This window comes from Haemaphysalis longicornis, unplaced genomic scaffold, assembly GCF_048455015.1.
Source record: "Haemaphysalis longicornis isolate Haplotype H1 unplaced genomic scaffold, Haemaphysalis longicornis Haplotype H1 scaffold_4, whole genome shotgun sequence".
NCBI classification, from domain to species: domain Eukaryota; kingdom Metazoa; phylum Arthropoda; class Arachnida; order Ixodida; family Ixodidae; genus Haemaphysalis; species Haemaphysalis longicornis.
The window spans coordinates 158,294,764-158,319,336 of NW_027526361.1; the positions used below are offsets into that span (position 1 = coordinate 158,294,764).

Sequence of the window (24,573 nt, forward strand, 5' to 3'; positions counted from 1 at the left end):
AGCTTCGGTCTTTTGTGCCTGGCGCCCTAAACATTCCGTCTGGAGCTCTAACGTGCATGCTGTCAGGCATCGAGTGCGTCGGCACACTTAGTCAAACAAGGATTTTGGCGACTTATTCTGGACAATTCCAGAAGAGTTGTCGGAAAATACGCCCAGTCGTGTTGGGTGCCCCTTGCACTTTCAGGAACTCAGTGCACGCGTTATTAAATTTTACCTGGCAACATGCATGTACTCTTACTCCAGGCTTCTGGAGCAGCATCGAGGTTCCAGTCTTCCGTAAAGGCAGCGAGAAAGCGGCCCAAGCTGCTGTAAACTTCCACGCTGCGGGCACTTTTCTTCCTCGTGCGAAATTATACTGTACATTGTTTTTTCTTCAATACTATAGCCATGTCCACAGTGCACATATATATATATTGTAATGAAGATATCACGGCCACTTCCTAAAATGGGTGTGTGCCGTGCACGTCTCGCGTCAGACGATGTATGTGCTTGGATATGGGACAATCCACCACAAGTGGGTACGTGCTTGAATCTGGGCTAGACAGCCCCATCCAGAGCGCTGTGCGCGAGACTGGTGCCCCAACCCGAGAGCTTGCTTGGACGCATTTGGACTCCGCGATACTCAGGCCTTGCTATATGTTCCTGCCAATAAACCCCACTATATATATATATATATATATATATATATATATATATATATATATATATATATATATATATATATATATATATATATATTCGTGAAATTTTGGGATTGTAAGGTGTAGTTGTATTTGTAGGTTCTGCTTTACTTTTTCCCTTGTTAGTCGGGGCTCCTACTCCGCTGCAGCCTGCCAACATGGATTTTAGGGCCAGTAAAGTTGTCTACCCATAACTTTTCCCCCTAAATTTCGTCCATAAAATTGCACTTGTTTTATGGAAATAAAGACATTTCATTTCAAAACGCGAGTTGTTGATTTATAACAGTTGGGCTGTTTGCTTTGTGAATCGTAAAGGTGTTTTCACTAGCTGGTTGGCAACTGACCCAAATCAGATTAAGCCACATTGTAACATGCAGAGAGAAAAAAAGCTCATTCACGTAAAGGTGGATGACCACGGAAGCTTCTTAGCACGCGACATGGGATTGATACAGAGTACAGGGGAAAGGTAAGAACAACATTTATTTCCTTCTGATCATAGATGGCGATAATTTCTAGGATACACATGTGTGCGCGTCCCCAGACAGTAAAAGTACATGGAACCCTAGCCAGATAAGCTCCGCTTAAAAAAAAAAAACAGGACGGAGAAATTTTGCCATGACTTCTCGGGGGTGAATTAGCGGCGGAAACAGGAGAACGACCGCACATCTTTCACACGGCCACGCGATACTGGCCTGTACAGAATGAAGGATGAATTGACCAGAGTGTAAACACCTTGCTGGGCCCCTCTGGCACTTTCACAAACTTGATGCCCGCATCATCAAACTTTATTGAAGAGTACGCGTGTATTTTACTGCTACATTACTGAAACAGCGGCGGAGACCCAGTTTCAAAGCGAAATACGCAAGGAAACATACCAAGCCGCTGTGGATAGATACCGGTTCCGCCTGGTATCACAGGTTCTTTAACGGATTATGCCAGCAGACGTAGAAATACGCGTGAAATGGCCACAAGCACTCCGTCCGCGAGAGATTTTAGGCTGCGGCCGGCTGTGGCGGAGCGTCTGCTGCGGAGCAAGATGGAGCGGCGCCGCCAGCAGGGGCGCCGGCGGAGAGTTTAACAACTGAAGCTATTCTAGTAACGTTGGTACCACTCGTTCAGCTGCACCATTTGAAGCAGGGTGATACGGCGGTACGAGCATGCGGCGTATTCCATTTCGAGTTAAGAACTCAAGGTACTGGGCACTGGTGAAGGCAGGACCGTTGTCGGAAACTATGACGTCAGGCAGGCCATGCTGAGCGAATGCAATTCTCAAGGCAGAAATGGTAGCTTCTGCAGATGTGGAAGACACAGGAAAGACTTCTATCCACTTTGAGAACGCATCCACAATAACCAAGAACGTGTGACCTAGGAATGGGCCCCCAAAGTCAATGTGAAGTCTTGACCAGGGTCGCTGTGGAAAAGGCCATGGCGTCTGCTGAACCGGCTGTGCAGCTCGATGTTGTCTGGCACGTGGCGCAGCTCTTCACACTATTGGCAATGTCATTGTCAATGCCTGGCCACCAAACATGGGTCCTGGCAATCACCTTGCTCTTCTCGATACCCGGGTGGCTGGCATGAAGAACACCAAGAACTTGGGTCTGTCACGACTCTTGATCCCCAGAGTAAGCAACCCTCATGGAGACTGAGTTCTGAGCTTCTGGTGTTGAAGGGGTTCCACTCTGGTCCCACTGGGAGGCTTTCTCCTTTCAGAACAGCAAGAACAACATGACCCAGAACTGGATCGTTTCTAGTGGCTTGGGCCACAACACCAGGTCAAAGCAGTCGCGGATATGCCTCTTCCAGCAAGAAGATGTCAGCAGGTCGTGGTAATGCAGTGGTGTCAGTTGGCAGAGGCAGTCTACTAAGAGCATCAGCGTGGCCGAGCTCTTTGCCAGGCTTGTATACAAGTTCGTACTTGTACGCAGAAAGCTTCAGAGCCCACCTGACCACTCGAGGCGAAGCTTGCACGGGAACGGGCTTGTTGGCACCCAGCAGTCCAAGAAGTGGCTTGTGGTCAGTGTGTGCTTCGAATGAGATGCCCCACAAGTACTGGTGGAACCGATCCACGCCAAACACTAAAGCCAGTGCCTCCTTGTCGAGTTGACTGTAGTTTTGTTCTGCTTTTGACAAGCTCCTCGAGGCAAAAGCAATGGGATGTTCCCGGCCATCAGCATCTTTGTGTGCCAGGACTGCACCCATACCATAGGGCGATGCGTCGCAGCCGAGGCAAGCAGGCCTGGCAGGGTTTAAATGCACAAGAACTGGAGCTGATGTCACCAAGTGCTTGCAGGCAGTAAATGCATCTTGTTGTCTTGTCCCCACTCCCACTTCTTTCCTTCACAAAGAAGCAAGTGCAGCGACGAAGGAGTGACGAAAGATTGGGTAAGAAGCACCTGTAGAAGTTGACAAGTCCCAAGAAACTCTGACGTTCCTTGACATCTTGAGGCACAGGAGCATGCAGAATGGCTGCTACCTTGTCAGCGTTTGGGGAAAGGCCTTCCTTGCTGATGATGTGCCCGAGATACTCAACTTGTGGCATGAAGAAGTGGCATTTTTCAAGTTTCAGCTTGAGGCCAGATTCCTCAAGCTTGCTAAGCACAGCACGGAGGTTGCGAAGGTGCTCAGCATCGTTTGCGCCAGTTACAAGAAAGCCGTCGAAATAGACGGCTACGTGTGGCTGTCCCCTGAGCAAGTTCTCCATCTCACGCTGAAATATGGCTGGAGCAGATGAAACACCAAAAGGCAACCGGGTGTACTGAAACAACCCCATATGCGTCGAAATGGTGACGTACTCTCTAGAGGCCTCGTCAAGGACAACTTGCAGGTACGCATCTCGCAAATCTAATTTTGTGAATTTCTCACCTCCAGCAAGCACAATCCACAGGTCCTCGATCCTTGGAATGGGCTACTGTTCCACTGTTGCCACTGGGTTTATGGTGACACCAAAGTCTCCACAGATTCTGATGCGTCCATCCCTTTTGGTCACAGGAACAATGGGTGCAGCCCACTTTGCTGTCTTGACTGGAACAAGAATGGAATCTCTTCTTAATCTTTGGATTTCTTGAGTGACTCCATCTGTCAAGGCATACAGCAGTGGGCGTGGCTTGAAGAACCGAGGCGGAGCATCTGAAGGAACATGTAGAGAAGCTTTAGCACCCTTGATCGTACCCGGGCCTTCTTCAAACACTTTGGCGTAGTCTTGGACTAGGTGTTTAACGTCGGAAAGTGCGTGGATGTTCACTTCAACGTCGGAAACGCCGATGCCCAGCTCACGCATCCAGTTGCGTCCTAGAAGAATGGGCGATCCGTCCCCGGTAAGAAAAATAGGTAGGTCGGCCTCCTTGCCATGAAACTTCACGCTGACGTCAGCTTTGCCTTCAACCTTTTTCACTTCCCCGGAACAGCTTCGCAGCAGCACCTGTGACGGCTGCACAGAAACCGACGGCAAAAGCTGAAGAAGACGCGACTTGGCCATGACGGAGACACTTGCCCCCGTGTCCACTTCCATGCAGAGCGGCTTGCCGCAAACGTCAACTTTAACGGTGAAAGGCGGAGGCGGCGTGGCGTAGTGAACTTGCCACATGTCGAAAACTTCAGAAGCTGAAGTTGTAGCGGCGTCCTCCTCGCGGACGGTATTCACACGATGACGGTTGCTCAACGACGGTGAACTTCGTGCCGAGAACGAACGTGCCTTGGAAGGGCTGTTGCTTTGGGCTTGGCTGTCCTTTCATCTCGTATTGCACACCTTCGCCAAGTGACCTCGTTTGTGGCAGTAATTGCAGATTGACTTCACATGCTTGCACTTCGATGCAAGGTGTCCGTCCCCGCAGCAGTAGCAGGTGACGCCCCCCGAGCCTGAAGAGACACGGTGAGTCGAGAAAGCGCTGCTCGTGTTAGCTTGGGCTATCTCGCCTGCGTCCCTTTTTGCTGCTTCCATTGCCAGGGTGGTCTGCACGGCATCGTCGAAGGTGAGGTCCGGTTTTTCCAGCAGTCTTGTTTGGACGTCCGCGCTGTTGATGCCACACACGATGCGGTCGCAGAACATGCTTTCGAGTTCAGCACCAAAGTTGCAGTGCTCGGGAAGGCTCTTAAGTGCTGCGATGAAGTTGCTGACGAGTTCCCCTTCCGCGGTTGAAACGAAAATGCTGCACGACGGCAGATGGCTTCGGACAGTAATGGCTTCCAAGAACTAAAAGAATCTCCTCCAGCGTCTTGTCACTGGGCTTGGCGGGCTTGACGAAATTTCGGAGCAAAGCCTACATTTTCTGCCCGCAGCAGCTGATGAATACGGAAGTACGCTTCTCTGGGGCGACATCATTGGCCAAGAAAAATGCTTGGAGCCGGTCCCCGTAACAGGGCCAGTCGTCTCCTCCCCCCTCGAACGGCTCGAGGTTGCCGAAACTTGGCATTGTGAACGGATGGCAGAGCGGTGCGGGAACGAAGAGTCATGTTAAACTTTCTTTCATCCTCGTCGCCAGTTGTTACATGTGTAGAAGTATGGATGGCCGAGCGGTGGGAAGTGACTACCGCGAACAGTAGGCCAACAGGCCCGTGAGAGACATGAGAACATGCCGAGCCGTTTGCCCAGAACGAACGGTGTTTATTTTCCCAAAACGGCCACTCGCCGCTGTGCCAGGCTTGCACATAAAACTATCAGTGCCGCGTGGGGGCGCTGCTCATGTGCTAACACTGTAACAGACATGTGCTCTGAAGCACTTGATTCAGTGCATCGTAGCAGGAGGTTCGAATCTCTGGTTGATTTTTTTTTTTTTTTGGGGGGGGGGGGGGGGAGGGGCAGTTTATTTTTTTTTTGTATAGGCAACGTTTTATCTACAGCATTCACCATTTTGCGCTGCAATAATCATTGCATTATGAGCGAGTTTCGACTACAAGCAGACAGACACTGACGCGCTGGCGAGTTTTCGTTGGCATGGTGCTGACATATCACCGGCAGCTTGGAGGCACAGTGCTGAATCCGCCGACTGCCGGCCTCATGCGAACGCGCCCCTTAAGACACAGAGACAACCAAGGCAAGCTCCTAAGTTGAGGGAGAAGCTGAGCGTCTCCGATGCTGCGTAGGGCGTGCAGCCACTGCGAACCCGTCATCTAGTACACGCTATGACTTTAAGCGCGTCTGGCAACAACCCTATCTGAGCTATAATGCCGCCGACAATGACATCCAACCAGCGATAACGTTGGGCGCCAAGCATTTTGCTGCGGGGAACCGAAACTGAAACTGGTTTGAACAACTCTCCAAAAATAAACTGTAACTACATTCCGACACATGCGCTTGTTGCCAGTAGTAGTAGAGCTACTTCTAAAACAATAACATTGACAAACAATCATCTGCTTGTACATAGAAGTTCAAAATCCTGGGTATCGTCCAAGCACGTCACGTGACGTTTTCTGTGAGGCGAACTTGTCTTGAAATACAATTGGACGCTGTTTAACGTACTAAATTTCATGCATACGCAATTGTGCTTTTGTCAGTGCTGTTTTTTACTTAGGAAAAATATTAGTGCTATTGGCATGAAGTGAAATTGTAAGAGTGTAGTTTTGTGATACATTTCGTGGGAGTTCGAGACAGTTTTGGTTTCGGCTCCGCCGTGCAATACGTATATGGTTTCTGACTTTATCTGTAATCGCGCATTGGTCATACTTCAGAAATCTACATGATCTGCTATTCACATGTTATTGACTGTAGAAATGGGCCGCATAAACCTCCTTGCGCTGCTTCAAGCTAACAAGTATCGTTTCATGATGATGATCGTTGGATGTTTATGGCGCAAGGCCAACTGGGGCAAAGAGCGCCAAAACAATAGTCGATCATAGGGGTGAAACCTTAAACACTAAGTAAAATCAGCAAAAACAAAAGTAAAATCACAACACGACAATGAGCATGGCTGGTGTATAGGGCCAGATTTCATGATGCGTGATAGGAAATGAGGTTTAAAAACTTGACGTCGGACAAATACTCAAACACACGTTTCACGGAAACAATGGCATCATCACCTAGGAAAAATGATGGATGTAGGGGAATATGTTGTCTGTAGAGTTCTCTGAAGTGTTTGTGCCGTGTTGTGTGAAGTGCCTTGCATGTGATTAGTATGTGCACTACGGATAGGGCCTCTCCGCACCTGCTGCACTGGGGTCTAGAAGATCCCGCCAGCAGGTACGAGTGCGTTGCATGGGTGTGCCCTATCCGCAGCCTACCCAAGGCAACTTCCATGTGTCTGTTGTGTGAGTCAGATGTGCACCGTCCCAAGTGTGGCTTTATTACATGTAGTTTGTTGTCTGTCTGTTCATTCCAGTGTGTTTGCCATGTTCTGCGCAAGTGTTGCCTTATGTGTGGCTTGACGTCTGTATAGGGTATCGTTGTAATGTCTACAGAGTTCCTGAGTGCAGCAGCAGCGGCCCTCTCGTCTGCCAACTCATTCCCAGCGATCCCAGCGTGTCCTGGGACCCAGCAGAGGAGCAGCTGATGCTTTTGCGCATACACAGACATGATGGTGTTGAATACAAGATTAACTATGTGGTTCTTGAGGGGCTTATGCGATAACAGTGCGCGAACAACACTCAAGGAATCTGTGTAGACGATAGACTTCGGAATTTGATTTTCAAGTATGTGTCGTACAATCAGTAAAATTCCATACGCTTCTGCTTAACAAATTGTTGTGTGCATGCTCATGGTTCTGGCTGCATTGAAATTCGGACCATGAGCAGCGCAGGAGACCATAGTGGAGGTTTTAGAAGCGTCACTGTAGAATTCTGCAAATGGGTATTTAAACTGCAGAGACAGAAAGTGCTGCAGTATTGCAGCTCACAGTACCCGATTTTTGTCAAGTTTTATAAAAGAAAGGTCACAGGACACAGGGCGAACTTGCCAAGGCGGTAAAATGTTTAAAAAGGGTGACCTGTACACATCCAAAAACGAAGCGCTCAGATCCGAGGCTCGCGCTCTCACTCGAAGTGAAAAGGGCAGAGGAACGGATGGGCGATTTACAAACAGCAAAGACGTGGATGTGTTGTTAAAGACAGGATAAAAAGGATGTTTATTCAGCGATGAAATCTTAAAAGCATAAAGTAAGTCTATGTACGTCCATTGGTTCTCAAGGCTCCACTTATTACACTCGACATACAGACTCTCAACAGGGCTAGTGCGCCGTGTTGTCTACTTCTTCCTTCGTCCTTGTTTTTTTGAGCGCTTCTGTATTCCACCAAGATGAACACATACCAACTAGCCCAACTTTCCATTCTTCTGTAGTGCGAAAAGCACCCGACGCAAGCCGTAGCCCCAAGTGCAGCACTGGGTCAAGCATTCGCAACGCTGTTTTCATCGCCGACCCATATACCACACTGCCATAGTCTAAACGAGAACCAACCAAACCAGTATAGAGCCGTAGTAGGAGTTCTTTGTCAGCCCCATAGGATTGGTGGGAGAGAACCTCAAGGATATTCATTGTTTTCTGACATTTATGCTTAAGTTTCTTGATATGTGGGATGTATGTGAGTTTGTGGTCAAACACCACACCTAAAAACTTGTGGTGCTCCTTGTTGACAGGAAGCGACATGCCATTAAGAGTAATGTCTGGGTCCATATGGACTCCGCGCTTCCTGGAGAACACAACGCAGGAGCTTTTTACAGGATTCAATTTAAAACCATTCTTGTCTGCCCAGCCGGCAAGTTTCTTGACGCCGAGCTGGACTTGACGTTCGCATATTGACATATTACATGATTTAAAAGATATCTGCACGTCATCTACATACATGGAATAAGAGATTGTTGGTGGCAGTGCCAAGAGAGTTCCTCTTTACTATGAAGAGAGTGCAACTCAACACGCCACCTTGCGGCACGCCATTTTCTTGGACGTGAACCTTTGAGAGTGCACAGCCAACTCTTACTCGAAACGTTCTCTCTGACAAGTAACTAACAAGGGTGTTCCAACATGTTACCCGAAACACCGAATGACTTGAGGTCACTAAGGATCCCATAACGCCAAGCAGTGTCGTAGGCCTTCTCGAGGTCGAAAAAGACAGTTAAACAGTACTGCTTATGCACAAAGGCATCCTTGATGTATGAGTCAAGTGCTACCAGTTGATCATTCGTCGATCGCCCCACCCTGAAGCCTGCCTGGCAGCTCTCGAGAAGACCATTGTACTCAAGGAAGTACACGAGCCTGCGATTGATCATCTTCTCGAAGAGCTTGCACAGGCAGGCAGCTCGTCAAGGCTATAGGACGGTAGCTTGAGGGGGACGACAGGTCTTTTCCTTCCTTCAAGAAAGCCACAACTATGGCCTCCCTCCAAGAGTGTGGGATGTGCCCCGAAAGCCATATTTTATTATATAGATTTAGAAGTGCTTCAAGTGTGTCTGCGAGTAGGTGCTGTATCATTGTATATGTGATGTTGTCTGGGCCTGGAGCTGAGGGTTTACATGTGCTCAAAGCAACCCTCAGCTCACGCAGTGAAAACTCTGAGTTATAAGAAGATGTTGACCTATTGTTATCTAGTATAGGCTTCTTTTTGGCCGTTTGTTTGTGTTTCATGAAAGTGGTGTGTGCTGAACTGGACACGTGTTGGAAGTGTTGTGCGAGTGTGTCAGCCTGGTCTTCGAGTGTGTCCCCTGTTGTGCTGACCAGAGGAAGGCTGTGTGTTTTGTTGTCCATTGAGTTTGCGTATTCTTGTCCATACTTTCCGTGTGTCTGTGTAGGAGGTTCATTGATGTTATGAAGGAACGCCAACTCTCTCGTTTTGCCTCACGGCTCACACGTTTTCCGAACGCCTTGGCCCGTTTGAACAAAATGAGGTTACCCAACATGGGGTACCGACGAAGGATACCCCACGTCTTGTTCTCGGCCTCTCGCGCCCGCCTAGTCCTCATTCCACCACGGCCTCCGCTGGTTGCGCAGGGCACCAGAGGCGTGGGGAATGGACTTTTCGGCGGCGTCGAGGATGTGCGCCATGAGCAGTTGGGTAGCTTCTTCAACGTGTAGGTGTCCTATGGATGTGTGGAGTAGTTTGGATGTCTCTGTAAATGTATTCCAGTTAGCTCTTGCTTCATTAAACCTTTTATGGGAAAACGGACTGCTTGGGCCTGTACCTATTTACGTTAATGAAGTGGGGAAATGGTCACTACCATATGGGTCCGTGCCCACACCCCACTCAAGACATGGAAAAGAGAATTGCAGAACCAATAGCCAGGTCAAGATGTGGCTATGCGTTGTGACCTATGTTATGGTATGTAGGCTGTTTATTGTTGAAAAGGCATGCTCCTGAAGATGTAAGGAATTTCTCTATCAGGCAACCTCAGGCATCCGTTCTGTAGGAGCCCCAAAGAGAGTTGTGCGCATTAAGGTCGCCTGTTAGGATGTACGGTTCGGGCAGCTGGTCAACCAGCGCCTCGAAGTCAGAGCTCGAAAGTGCATAATCAGGACGAATGTAAATGGAGCATACCGTTATCAACCTATTAAAAATTATTGTGCGGATGGCTACAGCCTCAAGGACGGTGTTCAAGGTGACAGGGTGGCATGCTAAGGATTTGCGGGCGATTATGGCCACACCGCCAGAAGAGCGTGTGCAGCCATTCCTGCCCTTTCTGTATACCAGGCAACTATTCAAGAAATTTTTGTGTTTGGAATTCAGATGTGTTTCCTGGACACACATTACACTTGGCTGATTGGCATGCAGAATCTCATACACGTCGTCAAGATTATTCCTCTGCAGTTCCATTGAACTATGTTTTCTCTTCCCATATGATGTGTTAGAGCTACTGGAGTGTGACTATTTACGTAAGGTCTTTCGGGGCTTGCACTCTTGGGAGGGGCTTTTTTTCCTTCTCTGGAGGTTCAGATGGAGGGACCCGCTCCTTCCTCTGCAAAGCAGACAGGAAAGGTCCCACATCCATCTCATCATCAGATTTGGAAGGGGTACCCGGCGTACCAGACCCCCCAGACTTGGCGCCCTTTCTGGTGCCCTTCGTTTGAGCCGCGACCGCCGAGGGCGTCAGGAGCGCCCCGGGTGGCACAGGCGGTGCGGCGGATGTGGGAATTGCTGCAGTTTCCTCCGTCTCCATCTTCTCCGGGCCCTCGCGTGTGCTTTGGGCCAGTGGAGAGGAGGAAACGGTGGGTGCAGCAGCATCCAAACCAGACGTGGATGCCACCACAGCCGCTGCTGGCTCAGCGAGCGGTGCGGAGGCGGGTTCCGACCAAGTCCGACTCTCGGTACTGGGTCCCCGCCGAAACAAGACGCCGCTCCGCCCCCCAGCGAGCTGCGTCGGCGTACCTCCCCAGGGGAAACAGGCGAACCTCTTTCGCGCCTCCGGGAAGGTGATGTTCTCTGTGACCTTGATGTTTATTATTTTCTTTTCTAGCGGGAACTTCTGGCATTTTCTGGAGTACGCCGTGCGTGGGCCCTGACAGTTAATGCAGAGGAGTTGTTCTGAACTACAATTATCAGAGAGATGACCTTGTTGCGCACACTTGGCACATGTTAGTTGGCCCCGACACGAGTTGGTACCATGCCCGAACCGCCGGCACTTGAAACAGCGCCGCGGGTTCGGGATGTACGCTCGGACGGAGCACCGGATGAAACCAGCATTGATATGGTCTGGAAGTACAGAACGATCAAATGTCAGGATGATATGTTTTGTGGGTAATACTTTATCGTCTCTCCTTATTGTTATGTGCCTGACAGCCGTCACACCTTGACTTCTCAGGCCTTCAAGAAGATCGGCCTCTGTCTCATTTGCAAGACCTGGCTCCGAGATCACGCCCTGCGAGCTGTTGAGGCTGCGGTGGGGCGTGACCTTGATGTCAAGATCGCCAATACAGGTCTGCTTCAAGAGTTTTGTGGCCTGCTGCTTACTATGTACCTCGACCAAGATTTCACCGGTTCTCTGTTTCTCAGCTTTATAGGATTCACCTACAACACTTTCCAGAAATTTCGAAATCAAGAACACGGACTGCAATGCAATAGGCCTGGCTTGTTCAAGAGATTCAATTACCAAGAAATGGGGGTAGTTATCAGGTTTTCGGATTGTCATGGTCGGAAGGGGTGGATAGGATACTTCGGTGCGGCCCCTTTTAGGGGGCCGATCATGGGGTTTGGGAAATTTAGAAAAAACTACACAGCATGTATAAAAGCAGGGGGCGGGGGTACTTCCTTCGCTCAGGTTACCCCGATACCAAGAGAGGTCCCGGAGCTCCCTGCCGGGTAAACAGACAGGGAGCCCATCCGCCGGAGCTTGACCTGGGCTCCGACGGCCACCGTTTGTGGTTTCTGCCCTTCACCTTAAAACTCGTAGCCACGGTAGATTACAGCAAGAGTATGGGGGCTCGGGGTCCGCGGTATCGCCAGTACCGTCACCAAGATTGCTCAAGGTGCCCTGTGCGGGGGCTAGTAGGAAAATCTAAGGCCACTTGAAGGCGGGAGAAGAGTCAGCGAAGTCAATATAGGTATTAAAAAAATAAAAACTGAAACTTTTACCGTACAGCGCAAAACTAGGGAGCAGGAAGCACTTTTTTGCGCTGGGTGAACAAGCACAGCAGTCAGCAGCACGACCACACATCTGTGAACACTTTTCCGTCTAAGAAATGCAATAGCTAGACGTCAGATATTGTGGAAATTTCAGGGACGCTTACTGCACGAGCGCTACACAACAGTCACCTAAGCTGCTTGAAATGCTAAAACTAAATAAAAGTGTAAACTGGTTATACATTATATACAGTCTACGCTCGTTACAGTGGATCCGGCAACAACAGACTTTCGGTTACAACCGACCATTTCTGTTGGTTTGTCTGGTCCCCATGCATTTTACATGGAGTCCGCTCCGCTCACAACGGACCCGGCTAGAGCAGACTATCGGCTACAACAGACTAAATTTTAGGCGAAAATTGTTTCGGCTGAAAGTTTATCGTGGACTTCCGCGATGCGGGCACTCGATGTGCTTTTTCTTTGTTTATTTTTGCAAGAAAACTGTTATGTCTGGCAAAATTGCTGGCAGCCGGGTTATTGGCGCAGCCAAGCCAAGCCAGTGCCAGCGGCTTTTTTTTTGTGCGACTAGCAGCATGAGGGGCAGGGTAGCTGATTTCACTGTCGGATAAATTAAGTGTAATTAACGCTGTTGAACATGGGGAAAAACAGGCCGACCTCCCCAGAAGTACAGGCCTGTCTAAGCAGACAGTCCGCTCTACCGTCAAGGTACGAGGCCGCTGCCGATAAACGCGACTCCGGTGAGATTGAAAACAGGGCTATCGAATACTCGAAGTGGTGCACTAGGAGGAGAGTCCGCCCTCGTCAGTTTTTTTATGTAATAAAAAACTCGGGTTCAGTGAAGTTCGGCTTTTATTATTCCCACGCATGCATCGTTCCCATTCCGTTCGGTGAAAAGGGTAAGAAATGCCTCAAGTAGGGGGGGTTGTTCCCCATCCATTGTGTGCAATCTGCCGGTAACCGTGCGCAGTCCAACTGGTCTAACTTTCGATTTTACAGCTGACCGTCATCAGATTATTTCACTACAGCTGTTTCAATGACCAGACTAAAATGGCTAAAAATGTGGAAGCTGCCTTGAGGGAACATCAGGCAGCAATCCGATTTGTTTGACGAACGGTTTCGGGAAAACCTGCCTTGTCGTGAGGGGATTTAAAAGAGCCTAGCTAATGTCGATGGCCACGACTGATGTTTTATAGCTGGTCAATAATTACACCTAGTTATATTTTCGCTTTATTTGCTCAGCTTATCATGCGTCTTTACACTCTTGACCGCATGCGCTAGGCCTTCTCCAAGTGCCGGGGCTAAGCTTTGGAAACGGTGTTTACGCGATTCTTTGCCCTCGCGCGAACACTGAGCAGAGGTGTTGCAGGCGTTTAGAAAGACCAAAGTGCATATGCAATGCATATACTATGCATATGCAATGTCGATCAAAGTACCCACTTTAGGGCTCATACCCCCCGCCCCCTCGTCGGATACTGCACACTTCGGCTACAGCGGACGTTTTTTTCCGGATTCAGAGGGTCCGTCGTAACAAGCGTAGACTGTACCTTATATTTCCAACACTGGCAGCGCTGGCCCGTGGCCGAGTGGTCTGCAGCGCTACGGATATTATTTTGCAAGTCCCAAGTTCAAATCCCAGAGGGTACTTTTTTTTTTGTAAGTTGACTTTTTCGTTTTCGGCCGATGCTTTCTATATTGAGTTCACCATTTTTGGGCCCTAACGTTCACTGCTCCACGAACTAGTTCAAAGAACGCAAGCACAGGCTAACACTGACGCGCTAGCGAGTTCTCGTTGGCGTGCTGTTGCCATAAACCCTGCCTGCTTGCGGGCAGTGGGCACAGGCCAGAATCAGCTGGTGCAAACACGCTTTTTACGATAAGGCATGAGTGAGGCCAGCTCCAAATATGGGGGAAAAGCGCATGGCATTTGAGCGTCTGCGGTGACGCGGAGGGCGTTCATCCACTGCGTAGGCCTCGGCTAGTGATTGCTACAATTCCAAGCCGTCCTGGGAGGCTGATCTTGCGCATTTTACAGCCTACAACATGGCAGAAGCGCGGTACGACGATTCCTGAGACATACCTGCCAGGTTTGCCGGGATGGCATTAGGGAGATCTTACTGGGGTAGTAGCAACAACAGGATGGGTAACTTTCCACACATTTTCTTATTTACTTACAAGATAGCAGGAAATGAACTACCATCAACACTGTAAACCACTCTAGTGTTCAACGTGGCTGCCACCGCCCCTTTCAGAAAGTCCTGGAAATATTACTGCAAGCGCAATACAAAACAGCAGGAACTGAACTGTTTTGTTGTTTCGTCTAAACTAACAACAAGCTACACCACTGGAGACTTGCTAAATCTCCAGAACGGCCGTGCTCGTGCGTAAATGAAAGCGGCGGTGGCACTGCATTTCTATAAGCAGTAAACTAACAATGGGACGAACAGGTCTGCGCATGGCCAACTACGCTTTTTCAGCACTTCACTGATAATGACGCGAACTGGTGTCGGGTTGGATTGACAGGTATACCTCCGGCGCATTGTGGCCATACTGGGAAAAGGATTAAGCCGAAGACGGGTGCGTTTTCGGGAGATTTTTGTTTCGGTCCTACAATCGTACAAAAGCATGAAAATTCAGGAGTCTCCCGGAAAATTCGGGAACCCTGGCAGGTGTGCTGAGATATTGAGAATGCCCATCCAAAAATGCCGTCGGATGTCAAGCATGTTGTTTTACAGAACCAAAACCAAAGCTTGTTGGAATGCACCGTCCTATCAAAGTGCATCTCCTCCTGTCACCACAGCCTTTAGTTGGTGAGGCTGCCACAGACCTTATTTTTTTTTTCTTCTTTCGCGCTTTATAAAATAATTACCAACTTATTAACCGGATAGACGATCAAAAGTGTGGTAATTGGAGCCAGTCTACACAGTGAAAACAAAACCGGGAGCTTGACAAATTCACTTGTGTCCCTTAACGCCCTTTCCAACAACACCAGTTTTTATGTCATAGTTGCGAAAAAAATATCAAAATCAAAATTTTGGTCAAGTTGCCATAGAAAATGATAAAAAGGAGTTGTGTATAGCAAACCACCAACATTACAAAAACATTTTGAATATACATTTTGTAGGGAAACATTTCAAAAACACATCCTGGAAAAAATGTTGACTTGCACGGAACAATTTGTCAGATATAAAAAAAAGTTAGCGGGCGTGGTGCTCGCGCCGTGGGATGAATTTCAACCTCCACTTCAAGAGGCACAATTTTGGGTGGTTCCCTGGAATCTGGTGGTTTGACATTATCAAAGGCACCAATTTGTCTCCACTTGACGTAAAAACATCTCGTCAATGACTGACTTTGCATTTACGGCGAACACAGTATTAGGGACAATCACGAGATGCAGAAAAATCTGCATGGAGTTGAAAACGAAACTCTGTGGTTTATGCTCGTTCACGCTCACTGCCAGTTATCTCTCAAAACATAAACTTGCGATTTATTATCTGACTCGCTACTGTAGCCCTGCTTGCAGGAATGAGGTGCGATGCGCTGAATCGTGCTTTGCAAGCTCTCACTGAGTAGCTGTTGCGCGATGAAAGTTTCCAGCACTATTAGCCTCTTGCTTTGCGAGCCACCTAACAGTTTCGAAAAGAAAAAATACCAAACCTCCGTCCAAATAGACAGTTCTGCTGCGGAGCAACTCTAGGCCTTTGGAGATACCCTCGTATGGAAACGAAGCTGGCCGGCGGACAGCTGGCGGTGTGCAGGGCCTGGCTGAAGAAGCGCTCTCCTTGTCGGAACTGATATCTGGCGACTGGCTGTTATCTTTCGACTTGCATCAGAAGTTCTAATCGCGGAAATCGGGTTAGGGCGGGGTGAGATGACGAGCGGCATGCTTTCTTCAAGGCGCCATGGAGATAGGCTTGAAGTTGGGTAACTGCGCCAAATATGCATTTCGCAGGGCAGAAGCAGAACCGAAACTGTCACAAACTGCTTGTAATAAGCATGACTTAACTCTTTCGTTACGGCGGAAAAACGGCCGATTTTGACTGCTTCCACAAAACTATTTCTTTCTCTTGAGCTAGTGGACACATTTAACATTGCTATGCATGGAATTGTAGCCTATAGATTGCTCTTACAAACACATAACAGCAGTTTTGTGAAAGGTACAATTACAGTTTATTAGTCAAATAATAAAAAAAATGCACAAAAAAGTATACACGCAACGTATATAGGCGATTGCAATGAGCCTAGATGCAGCGATGGCGTAGAGGTAGAGCATCCGCCTCGCGTGCAGAAGGACCGTGGTTAGAATCCCGGTGCCGGACAATTCCCACCGAATTATATATATATAAAAAAAAAAAAAGAATCCGCCTATTGATGGAATCGCACAAAGGGGCTTGGGGTGAGGCCTGATCCCGGCGACCATTGCCGGTAATGCACTCCCTCACCAGAGCAGGATTGGCCACCCTGGTGTAGTAACGGCCACAACCTCCCATGAATACACCAATTAACCCACGTCCCTCAGTCCCCAGCGGCTGCGAAGCAACTGACCACGGCGGCGGTCAGAACTGTGACGCAGCAGAGGGTGCTAAGGACCGAGGTAATTGGAGAATAATGGGAGAGGCCTTTGCCCTGCAGTGGGCGTAGATAGGCTGATGATGATGATGAACGAGCCTAAAAATTATTTTAGGAATTCTAAGATATACAAATTGTTCCTACATTTCTTGGCTATGATTCAATATATATATCAATGCTGTACACCAAGTTTTGTATTTTGTGGGCCCGTCAACCTAGTGGAACTGACGGCTGTGCCACTCCTCGAAGCCACTCGAGTGTAAGTCGGTCATGCATCCAAGCACACTTTTTTTGTGTTCTGACACAAAATCCTTTTCACTGTAGCGGAAAAAAAAAAAAAAAAAAAGTCCAGCGCTCTTGAGAAGTGTCGCGCATCGCTCCGTAGCAGTAATCTGACCCGAGTGCCAGGCTATCATGAAGGTGGTAACGCGATATCCCCACCGTAGGTTGTCCAGACCCTACACATCAATGTGTAAAGCCGCAGTCGTCAGATAAGAAGCCCGTTTTATTTATAAGTACAGCCCAAATACAGCGGACGCCGTTTTCACACAACTCGTCACTGTCGCGGGTTCAAATTTTACTCTTGGCGCGGTCTCTGCACGCGAAATATCAACAAAACATAATAAAATCAAAAAATGAGTTGTCCATAAATGCAAGAGATGCCGTTAGTTGTCTGCCAGGTGCCATTTTTAGCTGTTGCGGGACGTTTGAAACCATCGGAACTCCGTGTCCAATGGCCTATGGCGCCATAAGGAAAGAGTTAAGCACGACAACATGACTTAGAAAGACGTTGGCACAGACAATAAAACTGCCTAAAATCATAAAATAACCTTGCAAACAGGCGCTGCTTGATATGTTCAGCCGATTTCAAGGATTATTAATGTCAAAGTGCAGACCTTAACCCACGCTGATGCAGAGTAATTATGAGTGCCACGCCTTCATCTTTGGGAGCAGTGACGCGCGGTGACCACGCCCCTTTTGCACACCCAAGTGAGGCAAACGCGCGTCAAAAATCAAAACAAAATTGATTTTGAAATGGCATTTTCTGAGCTAATCGTACATAGCTTTACTTGTTTCAAAAATGCCTGGAAGGCTATGAACAGGGGCTCCCAAGGTATTGTTGCAATTGAACGATTTTGAATAGGCGCGGTAACAAGAGAGTTAGGGACATGGAGGCAACTTTTGTACACGAGCATAGTGCGACGTCTCCCCAGATGGATGGCTGGCGACAACCCCGAGACGCCTGCCTGCTGGCCAGCTGCACAGCCCGCAATGGTCTGTTCCATGCTTGGCCTTGCCAGTGTTGAATAAGTGCTCCCCCCTTGACTGCACTACGTGCCAGGCAGAAGCAGTCCGGCCCGATTTCAGACAGCTCTAATTTCAGACCTTGGACAAAACAAGCGCCACAGTAGAACTCTTTCTCCCCATTCCAAGACCACCTATGTTCCGACTTGGGAACTCGTTGCAAGGCCCAGCAAGCAAGGCATGCACCAGCGGAATGACAAGGCCCACCTGTGAGGAAAGGAATGAGCTCGCTCCGGGTCCGCTCCACACCCAGGGCCAGGGCAATGGTGGACAGCTTCTTGATGCTGTTCAGCCGCAACTGAAACCAAGAACGCCACTCTCCGTCACCTCACTGGCGTCAAACTCCTCGCTGTGTTCACACCCCTCCCGGACACAAGGAAGGCCTATGCGGGCCAACCACTGCCTATGCCCCGTTTCGAAGTCTTCGCTGACAGCCGTGTCGTGCCCGTCAAAGACGCCCCTTTTGTTTTGTCGTCACTGTGCCCAAAGGTGCACTGGGGGCCCACACACGCGTGGCCGAGATGTGGCTGCGTCAGTTGGGCAACAGTGCAGCCAGTTCGATTCCCTCGGGCATTCCTTTGGGCCCTGAATGATTACGTTTGTTAGTTCCGCATGGCTTGGACTACACCCGGCATCCACTCCCTTGCGCCACTTCCTGTATTCTGCCGTTTGGGGGCAACTGCTAAAAGAGCCGGCCCCAGCAGTGTGGAAATTCTTGCAAGACTGGACAAAATGTTCTCACAAATGGTACAGGAATGTCGTGTGGGAAGCCTCCAGCTAAAGAAGCTTTTGAGCAGCTGTAGCTGTGGACGAGCCCGGAGCTCGAGAACCGAGGAGGCCCCAACAGTTCTTTTGATGCGAGTGCTGTGAACAGGTCCTGCGGAGGGGACCTGACCAATGGCGGCAGCTTGTGGGCTGGCTGCGATAACTCTTCTCCGATGTGTTCTGCTGCCAGCAAATGAAGCAAGCACCTTCGCCCTCGTTTTGTTTGCTTGTTACACTGCGAAGAAAAACTGCTAAAAACTGCCGCACAGATCAAATTAGGGGCCACCAAGAACTTAGAGAGCAACTAACAACCGTGGCTACACCACTGCTGGCAACAACGCTACTGGACCCCCCAACCCTCACTCAAACCTGGACAGCCCCATTGCAGCCAACATCATCGCTCCCCCAGCTATAAAAGAGCAACGCCCGTTGGCAGCACTCCGGTGATGTCGAGACTAGCCCTGGCCCTGAAATGCAAGAAATCCTCGCCAAAGCACAGAAAATTTCCCCTGGGCAAGCTACACTTCTCACTGAGGTTCAAGAACTTAAAAACCAGCTATCAACAAACAACCACGCCATGACTGACCTAAGTAAATGCATGACTAAACTAGAAAACCCCTACCAGAATCTTTCACCTCTACAAGCAGACCTTGAAGTGATCCGTACGAACACAACCGAAACCAACTGTTTAGTCTCTGAGCTGGAGGCTAAACTAGACGATGCAGAAAACCACTCACGGCGTAATAACTTAATTTCCCGATCCTAACCCAGCTGAAACAAATGCAGAAGCAGAAGGGCTAATTATCAGACACTGCCTTGAACACCTACAAGTAGCCATCGACCCAAAAGAAATAGATCGCACATATCGCCTCGGACGCCATGCCACCAATTGCCACCGCCCTATGCGGTGGAGTCCACGTATAACGATACCGTTTATAACAATATATCGGATAGAACGATGAACAGCTACGGCACCGGCCGCTTTTGTATGTTTTCCATGGGAAAATAAACCGCTTGTTACAATGCACCAGTGCCGCAATATCGGATATAACGATTGAATCGGGTTACAGCAAACACCGAAAATGCGAGGCGCTGCCGGCTCTCCACGCCAACTAGCGTCACTAAATAAAGGCTTTTAGAGTATCGGCACTCTTTTCTCTCATTGTTATGTGCCGCCAGGATTTTCATTGGACGGTCGGCGCCACGTGATAATTGTCTGCATGTGGGCGCAGCCATTTTGTTTCTGGGCGCCTCTCCCCTCTCTCTCTCTGCTGCGCGGACGCTAGAGCGGCTGGTCGCACTCTGGCCGTCACAACCGGCAGCGATTTCGTTGGAAGAGATGGCAACACTGCAAGCCAGAAACAAAATGGCCCCCGAACGCTTTCGGGTGAACGAAGTGGTGGTACTCTTAAGCGTAGCTTATTTAGTGACGCTAATGCCAACCACGCCGACACCATGCTCCCCTTTGCGCCTCGCATCCCGTCCACCCCTCAGAAAACGAGTCAACTGCGCAGCTTACAAGGAAGCGAGAGGAGGAGGGGCACAGTTCTCCTTCCAAACACGCCTCCCGATGCCTGCTGCTTTGAATTGGACTGGGTGCCTCTTCAACTACCTCCATTTTTCCGCAGATAAAATGTCAGGGCTGGTGTTTTGGAAACGTCTGAGTGCCTCAATGAAGAGGCAATCGTTGCGCGGGTACGTGCTGCGGAGAGCGGTAGCAGTGACAACTCTGATGACGCGGTTGCACAGCCTACTCGTGTAGCACCTTCGCAGGAGGCCCAACACATGATAGACTCTCAGGGACTTCGTTTCCACCGAGGACCCTTTGCTCAGCTAGGTGAAGCACCTATAGATGCTCTCGCAAAAGATGTTCGCCAGCTTCATATGAAGTAAACATGGCTTCTTTTCCACAAATAGATAGCACTGCAACCTTGTTTGCCTGCAAATAAAATGCCTTGAGCTCTGCTCCATCTTTTTATTTGGCAACCCACATATAACAATCATCGGTAATAACGATGGGATTTCTTTGGCACTTGGATATTGTTATAAGTGCACTGACTGTAATAGAAAAGTTCACCTTTCATAAAACCACAGAGACCATACTTACAAATGCCCCCAAGTTGAAAGGAACAGACTTTAGCATCAGCGAGAACTTCTCCCAGTCTGTCCGAACCGCCCGCAGACACATGGTTAATTTCGTGAAAATAAAATCAACAAAGTTTCAGATACGCTATAAAACCCTTCATATGGGCTCGAAACGTTACATTTTTGACAATGCTTCACAAACTGTTAAAGAAATTGCATAGCAAACCCCTCAAATGAAGAAAGTAACGAACCGCCCCCCTAATCCAGCACAAAACAATCTTTCTTATGTGTAGTCTTTACTAACATTCGCAGCTTTCTACCAAAACGAGAAAAATATCTAGCCTTGTGACGTCATCCAATCTTGTGTACTAACAGAAACGTGGCTTACCGATGACGTGACGGACACTGAAATTCTTGCAGATCTACCCAACTTCCACTTATACCTGAAAGATCGCGAATGGAGGAGGCGTACTAATTATCGTGCACCGCCATCAACACAGCACCTGACATAGAAATCCTGCGGCTATATTGTCTGGCTTCACCCCAAACGATACTTGCATTCGGTGGTCTGCTACAGACCACCGAATGCAAGTCCAGACTTCGCAATAAAACTTAATGCCATGCTAAATGCGCTCACCACAGCCCACCCGAATGCCCATATTTTGCTGTTTGGTGACTTTAATCTTCCTAATATTAACTGGCGAACCGGAACAACCACACCAGGAAACCACAAAGACTCGAGAGAATTTATAGATGCTTGCTTCAACTAACTCATCACTACTTGTATCAGAGCCAATATGTGTTGCTGCCAATTCTGCAAACATCCTTGATCTCATTCTGACCACCCATCCTTCTAGCTTACCGTCGATTACCTATCTCGAAGAAATTAGCGACGATAAAGCTAACCATGCAGATTTCTTATTTTCCCCAGAACGACGCGAAATGCTAAACAAAACAATTTGTTTATGCGATAAAGGTAAGTATGAAGAAATTAACAACCAACTCGCAGATTTTGAAGCCAACTTCTGTAACCGATCCATTAATGAAAATTGGGCAGTTTTTAAACAAAAGCTCGGTGAACTGAAAATTTCCGAAGACCATACTTAGTGCCATGCAGCAAAAGCCCTGGTATTTGATTGATTGTGGGGTTTAACGCGCCGACGCAACGCAGGCGATGAGGCGCGCCGTAGTGGAGGGCTCCGGATTAATTTTGACCACCTAGGGATCTTTATCGTGCGCCGAAATCTCGTACACACGGGCGTTTTTGCTTTTCGCCTCCATCAGAAAAGCGGCCGCCGCGGCCGGGAATCGAACCCGCGACCTCGTGCTCAGCAGCGCAACGCCTTAGCCACTGAGCCACCGCGGCGGGTAAAAGCCCTGGTATACTGAAGCATTAAACCAACTAAGCAACAAGAAAAAAAAAAAAAAAAAAAAACACCTTTTCCGCCAGGCAAAATCTAAAGGAACGCCATGCGCATGGGATAAATACTACTCCGCCAAAAATGACTATCTTACAGCAATTCGCAACGCCAAGCACGCATTTTTTAACACGGACCTACCCAACCTGCTGAGTGACAACGTAAAAAATTTTGCCAGATCGTCAATCCAAAACCATCCCGCACCATCAGTCACTAACGAATCAGGTGAAGTGACCACAAATGCCGAGTGTGCTAACATTTTTTACACTTCATTTTCGTCGGTGTTCACCAGAGAACCTAGTATGCCTTCTGTTCCCACAACCACTCTGATAGCTTCCAGCATGCCTGCGCTAGCATTTTCCAGACGGCACTTTTTCTCTAATAAGAAACATTAAACTTTCCTCGTCATGTGGCATTGAGGGAATTCATTCAAAACTGTTAAAAAACGTCACCAACACAATTGCACCATACTTGCACCTCATATTCTCACAGCCACTCACCACCGGCGACCTTCCGGATGACTGGAAAATCGGCAAGGTCGTTCTAGTCTACAAAGCAGGTGACAGTAACTCCCCACTCAATTATCGTCCCATTTCATAAACAAGCATCCCATGCAAATCATGGGACACGTCATATATTCTCATGTTACCAACTTCCTCGATTCCAATAGTTTGTTTCACCCCTGTCAGCATGGCTTCCGCAAGGGCTTTTCTTGCGAAACACAATTAGCACTCTTTCTTCACGACATACATACAAATCTTGACACAAACTTTCAGACTGACGCCATTTTTCTTGATTACGCAAAAGCATTTGATACAGTTCCACACAACAAACTAATACAGAAGTTATCCACGCTAAATCTCGACCCTAACGTGTTAAGATGGATTAAATCTTTTTTAGCTAATCATTCTCAATTCGTGCACGTAAAAAACGAATCCTCGGAACCTCTCGAAGTAACATCAGGAGTACCGCAATGATGCGTCCTTGGCCCGCTGCTATTTCTCATCTAGATAAATGACCTACCCCTGTGTCTCGCAAATTCCGCATTTCGCCGACAATTGCGTGATTTACCATACGATAACTAATGCTTCTGATCAACTAACCCTGCAACATGATCTAAATACCGTTCAAGAATGGTGTGGCAATTGGCTTCTCAAACTTAACCCCAACTTTAAGAAAGAAGAAAAAACGTGGCGCAAACTACACGTGGATGAAGAAAACAAGGTAAGACATATTTCTTAAAGTATGTACCAACTAGCTCAGCAACAAGTTCTGTTAATTATTGCCCCAAATGTTGTCTCATTCACTCACCGCAAAAACCGTTTCCTATTCTCCTACCAAATCACTAACACTCCTCTAGAAATAGTACAGTATTTCAAATATCTAGGTGTCACTGTCCACCGATCTAACTTGGAATACGCATGTCACAAAACATTATCTCATCTGCAAACAAAATATTGGGATTTGTGAAGTGTCCTCTGCGCTGTGCACCTCAACACGTAAAACTGCTCGCGTGCACATCCCTCCTCAGGCCAAAACTGGAATACGCCTCAGCTATACGGAGCCCAGCTCAAAATTACCTGATCAATGGCCTCGAACCAATTCGACTCATACATTCGTCATATTCTTGCGACATTAGTGTTTCATCCTTAAGAGCCCAATCTGGATTACAGCCACTTTCCCTTGGACGCCGCATAGCCACCCTTTCTCTGTTTCATTCGCCCCTCATCCATCCCCCCCGACGTGCATTTCGCACCGCACCAGCCACCCCCTCCAAGTCTCCCGTTACCGCGCTAAGACTGCTTTCCCTGTGCTGTGAAGGACTGGAACGACCTCCCAATCGCCTGTCCATCGACTTTCACTAAAAATCTCTGTCATCTTGTACCAACTACAGCCACCCCTATGCAGCAATGTTTTGTACCTTGTGTTGCAAAAGTTTTTTACATCCTGTGCACCAACCCCTTGTGTGGCAAGTGTCTCTGACACCCTGTCTATCCACCCCTTACGCAACACCCCCTGGTGGGGTCTTTAAGGAAATGAAATGCGATGACAATGATGCGTTAACTGCAGCTTCGAGACTGACGAACAGAGGCTCTATGACGACCATCAGTTCCAGCCCAACCGCATGGAGTCGTGCTGACGCATGCAGCACTGGGCCTAATATGTACACTAGACACGCACAACGCTCTCCCCACTATTCTTGCTGCACTACCTGTTCGACACAGAACTGCACCTCTCTGTGCATGTTTCCCACAATCACT

The 24,573-nt window shown here is 48.4% G+C and overlaps 1 protein-coding gene across 3 annotated transcripts in view; it reads right to left on the reverse strand.

Moving 5' to 3' along the window:
* Pp2a-29b (Protein phosphatase PP2A regulatory subunit A) overlaps nt 1–24,573 on the reverse strand; it is a 50,529-nt gene that overhangs the window by 22,965 nt on the left and 2,991 nt on the right. For all 3 annotated transcript variants that reach the window (XM_077707832.1, XM_077707834.1, XM_077707833.1), the window contains exon 2: nt 18,252–18,342. In XM_077707832.1, the coding sequence (XP_077563958.1) occupies nt 18,252–18,342 (91 nt within the window). The remainder of the gene's footprint in view (nt 1–18,251; nt 18,343–24,573) is intronic.